At 41.3% G+C, this 15791-nt stretch overlaps 1 protein-coding gene across 1 annotated transcript; it reads right to left on the bottom strand.

The window, feature by feature from the left end:
• Positions 1-765: 765 nt before the first annotated feature.
• On the bottom strand, positions 766-14536 carry ears2 (glutamyl-tRNA synthetase 2, mitochondrial). The gene is made up of 9 exons (XM_042103642.1): positions 14047-14536; positions 13531-13686; positions 9164-9353; positions 8319-8791; positions 7739-7847; positions 7360-7513; positions 5987-6117; positions 5022-5160; positions 766-1299 (listed from the first exon to the last, which is right to left on the bottom strand). Exons 1-9 carry the CDS (start codon positions 14315-14317, stop codon positions 1216-1218), a joined length of 1707 nt encoding a protein of 568 aa, XP_041959576.1. The 5' UTR covers positions 14318-14536; the 3' UTR covers positions 766-1215.
• Positions 14537-15791: the final 1255 nt, after the last annotated feature.

Raw genomic sequence — 15791 nt, 5'->3', positions numbered from 1 at the left:
GGCGGGCCATCCTATATCATTGAAATGTATAGTCTGGAATCGAACCATTCACCTCGCTTAATCCAAGGGGCGGGCAGAGAATTGTCTTTCAAACTGCCTAGGCATGCAATAGACCAGCGCTACGACCATATCCATATCCGGTCGGCAAAACGGCAAATACATCCTTCTTTGAAAGGAATGACTTAAGTGCATTCCAACTCCTCCAAAGTTGACGCCAACGCCGATTCAAACAACCGCTCTTAGTTCGCCATAGCCACCTTCCTTGTTGTTCACCGTCGCAGGACTGTCGTTATCCTGTTAAGCCCGCCTTAAAGACTCTCTAACAAAATAGAGCGCTGTGATTGGATGAGGTCCACGGCGTCAGCCAATAGAAATTCCTATGGTTTGATACTAGACGTACAGGCTGAGCAAATTAATTTGCCGCCGCTAGGGTGCGTCTAGATTTCTAGGCTAGAAAGTTAACTCAAATCTTGTAAAACTACCGCCTACTCAATCAATTATCTTGAAAAACTAAGTTATCTCACGTGTAAGATTCCGTCATATATCTTACAGGTGGAGCTCCGCCTCTCCAAACATTTTGGATCTCGCATCTCGCAGCTAGGTGCTTTAACAGTGTTGTGCGTGCAAATATGCCACTATGGAACTGCATACCATACAACATCTGATGACAATTGATGTATTTGATCTTATAGGCTACTGGCTAGCCACTACAGATAACCGCAGTGTAGTTTACGCTATGGCTCATAAATGTGGAAGTAATCATTCTTAAATATAGACGGTCTTGTGCATCTCCACGTTTCATGATTGGCCAACATCATCCCAACACCGAGAACGCGCACAGATCTGATGTTTGGAGAGGCGGAGCTCAACCTGTAAGATATATGACAGAATGTTACACATGAAAGAATTTTTTCAAGATAATTAATTGGCCAGTAGGCGGTAGTTTTACACGATTTGAGCTATAACTTAGCACATAACAGGGGTATACAGTACTACGAAGTACATTAGACAGATCTAGGCATATTGGTGGTTATGGAATTCAATGGGCTACTCATAACCCATCTTTTCATATAGCGGGTCAGTGCATGCCTCCATTAAACAGATCCAATATCTATCAAAATCAATTTTTTATTCGTTTACACACGTATAAGACAGATAACATACATATAGAGACCAAACAATAGATTTCAACTCTACAAAGTCTTGTTCTTCATATCAGTGTTGCAGCACTCTTTGCAGACGTTGGCAGGTTTCTCCACTTCCTAAAGATACCATCATTTCAGCAACACTTGGTCCTTGCTGCAAGAGGAAAAGAATGAACACATTCAAGTTAATCATTTAAAGCGATGGTTCGGAGTAATTTCACCCTAGGGTCCTTTGCACCATGACCCCGAGCCAAGGACCCTCCCAGAACCTTTTTCCCTTGGTCGAACCCTGGTCGAGTAGCGCTGTCAGTGCACCAGGAGTTTATATAAATAAGACTTGCCTGATGATCTGCTACTATACCGCTGCATCGACGTTTATTCTGTGATTTGGGAAAAGCCCGTAAAGTCCTGGCAGGAAGCATGCATAAGGATGTAGATCCAGGAATGCACTAATATTTTATTCGTAGTCCAGTTTGCAACAATTATTAGTTAACACTAAGTTGTAAACACTTCGGAAAAAAATATTAAAAACTGGATATACCAAAAAACGTTGATGTAATCGCTTCCTGCAAGGACTTTTACGGGCTTTTCCCAAATCACGGAAGAAACGTCGACGCAGCGGTATAGTAGCAGATAATCAGGCAAGTCTTATTTAAATAAACTCCTGGTGCACTTACAAACTTTCTAATGCCTCGTTATTGGACTAAAGGTCATAGTTGTACTACTCAGAAGTTTCGTACCATTCAGGGCATTATTAGTGGGGTAATTTACGAGATAAAAGTTAGTTTCATCACGACTGCAGAACGTCATTAGTTTCTGACAGCGCTACTCGACCAGGGTTCGACCAAGGGAAAAAAGGTTCTAGTAGGGTGTGTGCAAATCAACAAAACACGTGCAAATAGACAAAACACAAGCAACTTAAGCAGGGTGTATACAGAAATTCTTAAGTTGAATTTAATACCTTTTAATACCTTTTTTAATACCTTCACAATATTGTTTAATACCAACACGACTTCGAGGTGCAACTAGTGGCAACTAGTGGTAACTAATTATAAAGTAACAGATTACTGTCATTTTTGTTACTTAACTTTCTGAGTAAGAAAGTGTAGCAATGCTTACAATTCAAATCAAGTATCTATTATTACAGTTACTGGATACTTTGTTCCTTTTTTGCTTCAATAAAAACACTGGCCTATACACAATTATTTGTTATTTAATCCTAACCAAAGATAAAAAGTTATTTCATTGTTATGTGTAGGAAGAGCACACACCACTTCTCCAGCACTACACTCTTTCTTTCACTATCATTCTATCTCAATCAAGACACAATGACAAATGAAAATCAGAAAAGGTATACTGGACTTTCTTCTAAAAAGGCCCACGACCATACGCAGTACACACACACACACACACCCTTGCTGTCTCATATAATTTGCCAGTCAAGGTATCACATTCAAAAATAGGCTGTCACATTTTACAACTAGATGTACCGCAGAGCGGTACAAAATATGACCGCCGCCCAGTCCAGCACATTTTTTCCACAAAAAGAAATCACGCTGAAAGGCCTATATGATTCTAACTGTCTCACTAAATTGCATTATCCACACTCAATTCTCATCCTAGGCCCTACAGTTCTCAAGATATTCACAGAGAACTGTGTCTGCCCTACCCTCCTTTCGGGGGGTCCAGTCCAGTGGGGGGGCTACAGATCAAAACGAAAAATGACTGTTCCATGTTATCCATGTGGGGGTACATGCCCACCAAGTTTTGTGTACCCCGGTCTTTCAGTGTCCCGGGAATCCTTGTTGGTGTGCATCACTAAATGTACACATAAATTATTTTATTGTAAGGCCCCCCATGAACGAAAGTACACAAAACTTGGCATGCATTCGGAGGGTGTCATAATGATCCTACACTTTTAATTTCGTGCAGTTTTGACCTTGTCAGCCAGAGATATTGTGATAAAAACATCTAATTTTTTGCTTTTTAATTTTTAACTAGGTGGCGCTATACATGAAATAAGTGGTAATGGGATGGGTTGACATGCCCCCTTAAGACCAACATACATAAAAAAGGTGGACCTCCTAGGCCCTACGGTTCTCGAGATATTCACAGAAAACTGTCTCCGGCCACCTACAGGCCAGTTGGTGTATAGTAACATAAATTAATTTATTGTGTGGCCCCCCATGAACGGAATTCCACAAAACTTGGCGTGCATACAGAGGGTGTCGTAATGATCCTACACTTCCAATTTTGTGCAGTTCTGACAATGTTAGGTCACAGATACCTTCAATTACAACACCTCATTTTTACTTTTTTGTGTTTAACTAGGTGGCGCTATACATGAAATGAGTGGTTATGGAATGGGTTGACATGGCCCTTTGAGATCAACATACAAAAAAAAATGGTCCTCCTAAACCCTACGGTTTTCGAGATATTCACAGAAAACTGTGTCTGCCCTACCCTCCTTTCGGGGGGTCCAGTCCAGCGGGGGGGCTACAGATCAAAAAACGATGGTTCCATGCTATCCATGTGGGGTTACATGCCCACCAAGTTTCGTGTACCCCGGTCTTTCACTGTCCCGGGAATCATTGACGGAAATTTGGGCATGCGAAAAAGAAAAAAAAAAAAAAAAAGTGCGCGGCGGTCATAATTATAATATATTGATAGTGTATTACAATACAGCCTATACAAACCTACACAGGTTCTTATATTCAACTAATTTTAAGCAATCTATTGGGACTTTGATCACATCACATACTACATCAAGGGAGTAACCCTATAGCTCCTGAGCAAGCTTTGAATAATGTAAAGGTAACACCTGTTAAACTAACCTTAACATGACATTTACTGAGGGTAGAAAATGTTAAATCTTATAGCCTAAACCTTATCTTATAGCCAGTGGCGTAACTATAGTAGGTGCAGCAAGTGCAGTCGCACCAGGGCCCGTGACCTCCCGGGGCCCGTCGCTACCCCCACCCTGCCTCCTTTTTTTTTTTTTTTTAGAACTTTAGAATGTTAGAGAACGGAGAGTGAAGCGTCACTTTGACGATCTATCAGAAGATGAACGCTTAACCGATGCAGAGAGATACTTCAAAGTGCAGGTATTTAATGCAACTCTGGACATCATAATCAGTCAGCTCTCCCAAAGATTTGCAAGTATGCGGGAAACTTGTCATGTGTTTGAGTCTTTACGTCCTATGACCCTTCAACTCGCAGGTGATGATGAACTGCTTGAAAAGGCAAGACGTTTGTCAGACCATTATAGCAGGGACATTGCACCGACAATGCCAACACAACTCCTCTCATTCAGGTCTTGCTTTAAAGCAGATATTTCACAGAAGTCATCTATTTTTCAACTTGCCAAAATGCTGGTGGTAGATTATGACAGTGTAACATCCACATTCGGGGAAGTGTGTAATATTCGTAGACATACAGATTGGACGCTGACGCTGTGGGAATCCCCCTATCTATAGCACTAGGAATTGACAGGAGAATTCCGGCAACCCCCCCCCCCCCCCCCCCGAAAACAATCAGTTCTTTCTAGCCGAGTTGCTGCAGCCAAGATCTAGAGCCGCCAGGCAGCTACAGTGCTACACTCTGAGGGCATGAGCGTGGGGGCTCATGGTTGACCATGAGAGACCGTGCTACATACCTACAATCCAATTGAAGTAAGATGTAATATAAAATCATATAAATATAAAATAATAATTTATATTGAATATAAAAGTTCTATAGTTATGTATGACCATGAAAGGGCGTGCTACATACCTACAATCCAATTGAAGTAAAATGTAATACTAAATCATATAAATATAAAATAATAATTGATATTGAATATAAAAGTTATATATGACCATGAGAGGGCGGCGCTACCTGCTGTCCGCTAAGGGCGAGTCTGAGGAGCTTCATCACAGTGCTGTACTTGGTGGACTTAACCTTCTTGGCCATAGTCTTCAGCTCAGCGCCTAGCCAGTCCGTGGTCAGGGCTTTCCCACGGCCTGCCTCCATCAATCTACACAGGAGGGATGAGATGGGAGAGAGAGAGGGGGGGGGGATGACAAAGAGAGAGGTTGATGTTTCGCCCAGACAAATTCACACATTACTGATGGTAGTCTCTGTCTTTTACACACACACACACACACACACACACACACCCATCTATGTTACTTGCTATTTTATTTTCACTATTCCAGTGATCAACTAACTACTGAAAATATTTCTATGAGTGATTACTCAGTCATACTGGCTGGACAGTCCTGTCCCGTTTATTTACTTAAAGCAAGCACTGGTTACAGGGATGCACAACATAATATGTAGTTGCTTGTTTGATTGTTTACACACATTTTTTATTTCTTTGCAAGCTAACAGCAGCAGTTTGTGATGTTTACTGAGTGTAATCTTAGGTCATGTATGAAAACTAGTATTACCAAGCAATACTATAATGAGTGTCAGGTCGAGTGCAGCTGGGTTTAAGGGTCAGAGGTAATGGGGTGGGCTATGTCGTCATCGAAAACGTTGTTTTTACTGTTCACACGGGAAGGGCAAAATGGGGTTTTCAAAGAAAAAAACACCCTGGAACGTTTCTAAAAATATCACGTCAAGGCCAAAACGATTAAAAAAAAAAACTGTCTGTCTTCGTGTGAAGTGTTGTGAAGTTTAACCAAACCTAAGCCCTAAACCTAAACTCAACCATAAATTGTAGTTAATATAATTTCAACATAAAGTTTGTTAACAATCTGAGCATGTGTAGATCATAGTTTGCAATCCAAATAAAGTGACCCAATCTATGACTAAACCACACCAAAGCTCCATGCCAGTTGTTTGTTTTGGAAACTCACTCGATCACCAGCATAGCGATGGTCGCCGACTCGGACGTCAGCTCGTCCAGCTGCTGCCGGGCGACCAATGGCCTGATCCAAAGATAGGCATAGGTGGGGGTCACCAGCTCACGCACAGAGGAGATGTGACCCTGGGGGTAGAGGTCAAAAGGTCAAGGTTATTCGTCAAAAAAATGACGGCGACAATGACCCAGGACCATAATTCCATGTCAGTTTGGGGTATTTCTGCATTAGGCCCACAGTCTACTCCAAACAATGTTTTGGAATTGACTACTGGGCTTTGGGCTTTAGGGAAATTAACCGTTATTCCATCTCCATAACATAACCAAACAGAAAAGTGTTTGTTGTGTGCAACTACACTTAATAACTTTGTACAGCTTGATCTACATATAGCATTCAAAGGAAGTATCTTAATTTAAGAAAAGGTTACATATACACACACACACACACACACACATCAATTCAAAAGAAGCTTAAAGTACATTCAGTAAACTGAATTGTCAAACATAACAGTGTCTCATTTCATATACACAGAGAGCCACAACACTGCATGTGTCAGTTTAATTCCAGATAACTTTCACAGTTTATCTGACGGAGCCCTTTAGTCATCAGAACTAGGCCAGCTCGAAACATATAGCATTCGGAGAATCAACTTCTTGCAGGTTTGCATGTTGAGTTTAGTTCACAAGATGAAGACACTATTACTCAGAACAGCTTGCACATGAGGTACAACAGCTATTCAAGGAGAAAATGGCTGAGGTGCATTGCAAGTGTTTTGAAAAACATACAGAGCAAAGAGCGAAGTGTGAAAAACAATGCAAAACATATTCAGTGCAAGAGATGGGGGAGGATTGACCTTGTCATCTTGATGGCATTTGAGTGAGATGAGGGCGAGTGAGTGGTTTCATTATAAACTCAGCCCGGCCTCTCTCTCTCATCTGCCTCAGCCTCATCATTCCATTGTAATGTCATATAATGTCATGTGGAATAACATGTCATATAATGTCATGTAATGTATTGTATTTCTATTGTTTTTTTTAATACTATAACTACTACTACTACTCTATTATTATTACTACTATTGAGATACCAGTAGATATAGATAGACAGGCAGGCAGGCTGGTGGACGGACGGACAGACAGACAGACAGACAGATAGATAGATAGTCCCAATAATGACCGGCGTTCTATACATTTATCCCTTACGTATTAGTAGGCACATTCCAAAGGACTAGTGATAAGTATTCCACAATGACTTACTGCTAATTACAACCAAGAAGACTGACAATCTTGTTTAAGTCCTCTCCACTTTCTTCTTCTACCTACTCTGGGGTGACTGATTATTCCTATGAGAGAGATTAGTGGTCATGGCACCTTTCTGAGGTGAAGGACCCTCTGGATGTAGTCCTCGTCCAGGACATCCTTCTCCTGGATCTGTGGGCCAAACGTTTGGATGATGTGCTCCCTCAATTCCTCCACTAGGTGGCAACAACGTTCCACATCGTCTATTCTCTGCAAGAGGTGGATCCTGCCGCAAAACACACACACACAAACATTCTTAATTAACTCAAACAACTTCCTTCTAGCCATCTGGTTTTGTCCTCCAAATATGGACTTTAAAGTCTTGGAAAAATTTACTTTTAGTTTAGTTTTTAAGAATTTACTTTTAGTTTAGTTTTATCTTTTGAAAAAAGAAAAGCAATAGTACAGTCCTACAAATCTTTGCCAGGTTACGCCATGCAGTTTCTCTCACCTGTTGAACTCTGGTAGTTTGTCCAGATCCAGAAGGGCCGAGTGAGTGGTGATCTTGGACTCGTTGAACTCCGCGATGAGCTCATCAAGGTTACGTCCCATGCGGTTGCCTGGGTGATAAAGACATGGGACAATCACACATACTTTCACGAAACACAGACCTCTTAATTCTCAAAGGAATTTTAGGAATTCTGTCTCTCTCTCTCTCTCTCTCTCTCTCTCTCTCTCTCTCTCTCTCAATTCAATTCAAGTGAGCATGACACATATTTTTGCATTGCCAAAGCAGCACATTTGAACGTACATTTACATGGAGAATGCTGTATATGTATGTGTATCTGTTTTGTTTCTCTCTCTCTCTCTCTCACACACACACAAATTGCTGATTTTACTGATGTGTGTCAACATACCCTTTTCGCCTTCACAGCTGAGTCAGTGAGTCCCTCTCTTTTTTCACTGTCCACAAATAAACTGGTGAGTGTATAGGTATGCAAGTATAGTGTGTATCTGTTTTGTTTCTCTCTCTCTCTCTTTCTCTCTCAGAATTCTCTCTCTCTCACACACACGCACACACACACACACACCTTCGAACCCCGAGCCACAGTTGGTCACAATGTCCAGCAGCGCCTCGGGCAGCACCCCGCGGCGGGCGAAGCTCTGGACGAAGATGTCGCCCTGCCGCTTGGACAGCTTGGCGCCGTCGCGGTTCAGCAGCAGCGGCAGGTGCCCGAACGCGGGCGGCGTCCACCCCAGCGCCCGGTACAGCAGCAGGTGCTTGGACGTGGAGATGAGCCACTCGGCGCCACGGAGCACATGCGTCACGCCCATGTGCCGGTCGTCCACCACGTTGGCCAGGTGGTAGGTGGGGAAGCCGTCGGCCTTCATCAGTACCGGGTCGCCCTCCACCGCAGACACCTCGTGGCGGTTGCGGCCAAACACCAGGTCCTGGAAGGGCTCGGCGCCGGGCTCCAGGCGGAAGCGGATCACGTGCGGTGTGCCACGAGACAGGCGGTCGGCGAGCTGGGCCGGCTGAAGGTGGCGGCAGCGGTTGTCATACCTGGATGGGGCGGAGGAGCAAAATGATATGATATGATGATGATGATATGTGTATGTCTGCAAATGTGTGTGTGTGTGTGTGGGGGAGAGTAGAGAGGTGTGTGTGTGTGGGGGGGGTTGCATCTTAATGTCTGTAGGTGGGGTGTGCATGTATGAGTACAGTATGAGTTCGTCTGCATGTGTCCATGTGTGTGGGGGATGCATTTAGCATTTCTGTGTATGTATGTGTGTGTGTGTGTATAGAAATCCCTAACACACCGTGTGTGTGTGTGTGTGTAAATGTGTGTATAAAAATCCCTAACTCACCGTGTCTGTGTGTGTGTGTGTGTGTGTGTGTGTGTGTGTGTGTGTCTATAAAAAAACCCTGACGCACCGCGGCGTCTCTCCGCTCCTGAGCGCCTCCTTCTTGAGCAGCTCCAGCCGCTGGGCGGAGCAGAAGCAGCGGTACGCGTGGCCCGATTCCAGCAGCGTCTGGGCCGCCTCCGAGTACAGACCCAGCCGCTGGGACTGCAGGTACGGCCCGACAGGGCCACCAACCCGCGGACTCTCATCGGGAGGGATCCCTACGGGCCGGGACAGACACAGGACCGGCGGGGGGGTTAATGGGTAATGAAAGGGCCAGTGATGAACAGTACAGAGATGATAAAAGGAAGTTTAAATCCACTGAATTAGTGTAGAGATGCTAAGGTTGAGAACTCATTGAATCGGCATAGAGATGCTGAGGTTCAAATTCAGTACCGATGCTAAGTAACTGAAACAGGGTATAGTCCAAGAGCATTAGCACAAAATTGAGTCAAACCCGGAACAAATTAGTAACAAGCTGAATTTTTCAGGATATGTTCAGAATACCTTTAGGAATAACATACTAAAAGTCCCCGTGAATCCCCCTTGTGCTTTCTGAGATATTCAAGATGGCATCCAAAATTGCCGCTATTTGGAGATTTTTCCATATCTCAGGCTTAAAACATAATACAAATGCAATAAAAATGTTTAAATATAAGTTTTCTGATACAAGGAATCCAAATTCACCATTGACACACTGCTAAAATTAAAGTTAACCAAGATTACAAGGTCATAAATGTGACACGAAATTCACATAGTGTACCCATTAAGCCCAGGCACCATTTAAGCCTATTTATTACTTTGAGTCATTTTTTAGAAAAAGAGGGGCCTGTCTAATGCTATTCATTATTTTGTCTAATCACACAATGTCTTTATTATATGTTAGTTTTTATTTGGCACCAATCACATTTGTCAATATTGAATAAGGCTCGCTTACATCTGTGCAGACTCAAGGAGGCTCAGATAAAGTCGCTTCAAAACGTTGGTGTTTTCGAACCCCTGAAGATAGAGCCTCTTTTCAATTAATTTCAGCCACTGACTTAGTATGCAGATTCATATTATGTAAATTGGGAGATTATTGTTTATTGTTTTGTGTGTATAAACAGGTAGTTCATTGTCATTTTTTACCATTTGGCTTTATGTAGAAAGATGAGTTATGCTAGTTAGCGCAGTGAGCAAACCATCGTCAATAGTCAATACATGTACTGTAGCCCTACTGATAGATATGTAACGGGAGTATTTTGCTCTCCATAAATATCCTCTGCATTGTGTTGTTAAAAGAAAAGTTGAAATAATGCAACATGATGTTCAAACAGGGTCTTACTGAATTTGTTTATTTTCGTACACAGGCTATCACATTCAGGTGCTCCTGTTGCGTGAAATCTAACAAGCCCGCCTGGGGTAGTGGGACACTTAGTTAAAAGTTAATTTTCGCGGAGCATAGCCCCACGTCACACCTACACCACACCCCCTTACCCTTAGATTCCTGTGCATAGTTCAAATTACAGGGGGTACTGGGGGGTACTATACCCTCCAATGAAGACCCAGTACCCCCCAAAGAGACAGAAATATTAGTTTTGGGGGGGTCAGATAATTTTTCTGATATTGTGAAAAAATATCATTACTGTAGGAACATTTTAATGTTAAGCGATTTCAGACACCCCTATTGTGGACCGTACCATTTTTAACCACCGTGGCGCTAGAAGCAACTGAGATAGAGAACGACTTCAACTTCTCAAGCAAGTGTCAACATTGAATGACAAAACGCTAGTTAAATTCCTCCAGTAGGCTAAATTCAGTTTGCTGCTGATGTACATGGGTAAAATGTAAGTTGCTAGCTGACGTCTAGCTTGTTGAGGATTTTACTACCTTTATTTATAAACGTGTTTTGTTCTTTCATAGCTCATGTCACTGTAATCTTGGTTAACTTTAATTTTAGCAGTGTGTCAATGGTGAATTTGGATTCCTTGTATCAGAAAACTTATATTTAAACATTTTTATTGCATTTGTATTATGTTTTAAGCCTGAGATATGGAAAAATCTCCAAATAGCGGCAATTTTGGACGCCATCTTGAATATCTCAGAAAGCACAAGGGGGATTCACGGGGACTTTTAGTATGTTATTCCTAAAGGTATTCTGAACATGGTGGACATTGGTTAGTTACCATTACCAAGGTTAGTTAGCAAGATAGGCTAATTCTCTATTTAAATCAAGCTTTACAGTGTGGTGAGGTAAAATCGATTGTCATTTCCAAGGAGATGAACTCCATAGCCTAGGTGTCCATTCTCATTTTATCTTGAATAAATTGCCTTGTGCCTTTTTGAAATTACTTTGGCACAGATCCTGTGTTTTTATATTAGCCTACCGGGCACAAGAGGGTCTGATGTAGCTAAGCCTATGTTATAACATCAGAGAAACTTTGAATTTCCCCTTGGGGATCAATAAAGTATCTATCTATCTATCTATCTATCTATCTATCTAAACCTGTGGAAACATAAAAGTAGCCTAGGCTAAATATTATCTGTTAGTATTTTAATTTGTTTTTAATTGATTGGTATTGTTTTTACATTCTATTATTTCATATTTTTAGTTTGATAAATGTAGTTTCATCTGTGAACCCTGATACTATCTTAATGAAACTAGGATTTTATTTTATTCAAAGAGACACTATGAGGAAAAGGAAAGGGCACACAGACATCAGGCACTTTTTTGGTGCTAGCAGGAAATATTAACACTAAGATCTACAACCAATTACATTAAAAGTGCAGGTGCAGTTAGGTTTTATACACTGTTCATATGTGTTAAGGAAAGGGGGGCCAGCAGACAGGAGAGGCACAGGATATAACCGTAAACAGGCTGCAGGGAGACGACAGGATATATAAGAACAATGAGATATTCTGTAGCCTACTGATTATCAGTTTGTTTAGACCTTGTATGTGTTGCACAACACATGTTGCACTTGGTGATCACGGTTGGGATTGATATGGTAGTGGACCATGATGGTCATAGAAGAAGTGAAGGAGCAGTACCCCCCAATTATGGTGGGGTAATTCGCACTATGTTCCCGTGGGAACATAAAGAAAATTCAAAAACTCCAAAAAGAAAAGCACAACTCATGTGGGGAAATTCAGGGAAACAACATTAACCCTGCTACAGATACACTGCTTAAAGATTTAAAATGTTGAGTATACAAACTATATGTTTTCTGATTCATTTTACAAAAAAAAAAAAAAAGGATTTGGATGGGTGAAATATGTTCAAAAAATGCCTTTTTCCAAGGTGGGCTAAAATGGTACAGTGACCTAAAAAACAGCAAGCGTAAGCTAACTTAAAATAAGAATTTCTTGTTAATTCAGAGTTTGGCAAAAGAGGAATAACTATGATGGCAAGTTTTAAAGCTTATTTAGGCTACAGGCATTTCTGTAAACATTTGATCATGTTTATTAGAAGGTTTATTAGAAGGTTCAAATCTCTCATGTCGTGAGGGATTTGCTCGACAAAAACGACAGATTATTTAGCAGCTGCATTTTAACAGTGACAAAAGTGATTTTGCAACTTTGGTAGCTCTTGGTCTGAACACATAGTTAGACAACAATCAATCAATCAATTCCCTCTATAACCTTTATAATGTAATAGCACATAATATTATATATAATGCTGACTTCATATAATGCAGCACCAATGCCAGCTTTACTAGATGATGAGGGAGAAACTGAAGAATCAACACCAATTTCTGATGATGAGAATGATGACTGAAGTGATTTATTATTATGAAATGTCTCCATTCAATAAACTAATGATGAACTTGACTTACTTACCCTAAAAAACATATATTTTGACCTTTTAATTACATTTGGATCAGGTTTTAAGCCTGAGATACGGAAAAATCTCCAAATGGCGGCCATTTTAGACGCCATCTTGAATATGTCAGAGAGCACAAGGGAGATTCACAGGGACTTTTAGTATGTCATTCCTAAAGGTATTCTGAACATATCCTGAAAAATTCAGCTTGTTACTAATTTGTTCCGGGTGTAACCCTTTTACTACTGGACTAATAGAGATGTCACAATTGAATCAGCGTAGTGATTTTACGGTTAAAATCCTGTGATCCTGTTTAGGATACTTTGCATATGAGAGGATGACTGCATGTGGCCCACATGCAAATGTATGGATGTCTGCTTTGGATGGCACTTGTGCATACAAAAATGCACTATATAAATAAAAGTGACTTGACTTGACTTGCTTTGAGAGGAATTTAAGAAAATACCCATGATTATGTTAACAACTATACCAATGACTTCCATTAGTAAAGTAAATGATTTACCTATCAACAACAATCAACCCACCCATACACTGTTTTTTCCACTGTGAGTTTATTGCGTGGGTCCTGTCCCTACCTGCCCATTCTAACATGTCCTCAATAGCATCTGCCGCTCCAGGTACCAGTCTGTTCTGGTCTGTGTCCTCCATTCGCAGGACGAAGCTCCCGCCATATTTCTTGGCAAAGAGGTAGTTGTATAGTGCTGTGCGAAGCCCTCCTAAATGAAGGAAGCCTACAGAAAAAAAAATGAATAATAATTGAAATTTAAAAATTGAAGTGAGGCATGTTTCAAAGAATGAATTTATGTAAGCAAAGTATATATTTTTCTTCATAAGTGTTTGGGTGTAACAATAGCACCTGTGTGTGTGTGTGTGTATCAGTGTATCAATCCAGTGTCAAAATCCTAAATGGCATAGAACTTCGAACAGTTAACTGGATTCTACCTGGTAATTTAAGTCGTGATCCCTAAAATGAATAGCATCTCAAGCATTGAACTATGTCATCTGACCTTGCACATGACCTAATGAACTCAGATTTGATGGCTTTGACATTAAACGAGTTGATGACCCCTTGTGCAGGATACGTTGCTCACCGGTTGGACTTGGCGCAAACCTCACCCGAACCTGTCCGTGATCAGCAGAGTAATGTCTTTTCCAATGAAGGTCTATCTCACAGTCACCGCTGATGGGCGGACACCGCAGTCCCCGCTGATCACGTCGATAAACTCCTTTCGTTCCCACGAACTGATGACCAGATCGCCCGGGAACTGTCCACTTGCAGTGTTTACAAAGTTTCAGTAAAGTGCCGCGGTGCTTTGCTGGTGTGTAAGGTAACGCACACGTTATGAGCGATGACAGGACCATGCCTACTTAGCCTACAAGTTACAAAACGAAACACGGAGAATCTGACAATACGTCTCCTCCCTTCTCTATTTGGCCGTGTTTTCTGTTGCCACTTAACGCTGTACCTGGTTTTGAATATATCATTTTCGAATCATCTATCTAGGCAATGTGAATAGTATCGTTAGACATGACCTCAAGTACATAAGCTACTTCCTGTGTTGCACTTTGCATAACTTTCAAAATAAAAGCTGCCGATGTATTCGCAATAAAGGTTTCAAAATAAAAGCCGATTCGAACATTCAAACCCGTGAAATGTCAACCAATGCTAACGTTCTTCCCCATTCAGTCACTCAAATCTAAAACAAAACAGTTGCATTCTGAATAGTTATTATGACCGCCACGCAGCGAAGGTTTAGTCAGATTTTTTTTTTCTTTTCTTTTTCGCATGTCCAAATTTCCGTCAAGGATTCCCGGGACACTGTAAGACCAGGGTACACGAAACTTGGTGGGCATGTAACCCCACATGGATAGCATGGAACCATTGTTTTTCGTTTTGATTTGTAGCCCCCCCCGCTGGACTGGACCCCCCGAAAGGAGGGTAGGGCAGATACAGTTTTCTGTGAATATCTCGAGAACCGTAGGGTTTAAGAGGACCACCTTTTTTTTGTATGTTGATCTTAAGGGGCCATGTCAACCCATTCCATAACCACTCACTTCATGTATAGCGCCACCTAGTTAACAACAAAAAAGTAAAAATTAGGTGTTGTAATCGCAGGTATCTGTGACCTAACATCATTATGACACCCTCTGAATGCATGCCAAGTTTTGTGAGCTTTCGTTTATGGACCATACAATAAAATAATTTATGTGTACATTTAGTGACCGTACACCAACAGAGTTTTCTGTGAATATCTTGAGAACCGTAGGGCCTAGGATGACCAATATTTTGCATATGTTTGCCTCCAGGGGTCATGTTAACCAATTCCATATGCACACATGTGCATAAACAGATACACATGCACACACATACATTCACAGTAATCATACGTATGACACATACTCACACAGTAGACATATGTACGCATGCATACGCAGGCACACACACAAGCACAAGCACATTATGAACAGGCAAGATGGGGGTGGGGTTGTATAAAATGTATTTTACATGTGAAATCTGAACTAATCATGTTTTGGTATTTGTTGTCTAGCAGATACCAGTGAGAATTGAGTGTGCATAATGCAATTCAGTGAGACAGTTAGAATCATATATGCCTTTCAGCGTAAAGTATTGTAACAAGCACTTCTTATTACACGTGTACTAATGATCTGTAGGTACACAAAATACATTATGTATGGACAACATAAGTATGTGATATTACACACTACACTGGAACAAGGACCCTGTAAAAGAAAGTGTTACCCATTTTTATTTTCTCTGGTATTCCTCCTCTTCCTTTTCATACTAACAAAGAAGAAACGAAGACAAACTTGCCCA

The sequence above is a fragment of the Alosa sapidissima genome, chromosome 9 (genome assembly GCF_018492685.1).
Source record: "Alosa sapidissima isolate fAloSap1 chromosome 9, fAloSap1.pri, whole genome shotgun sequence".
In the NCBI taxonomy this organism is placed as follows: Eukaryota; Metazoa; Chordata; class Actinopteri; order Clupeiformes; family Clupeidae; genus Alosa; species Alosa sapidissima.
This window is presented reverse-complemented; position numbering and strand designations above follow the sequence as displayed.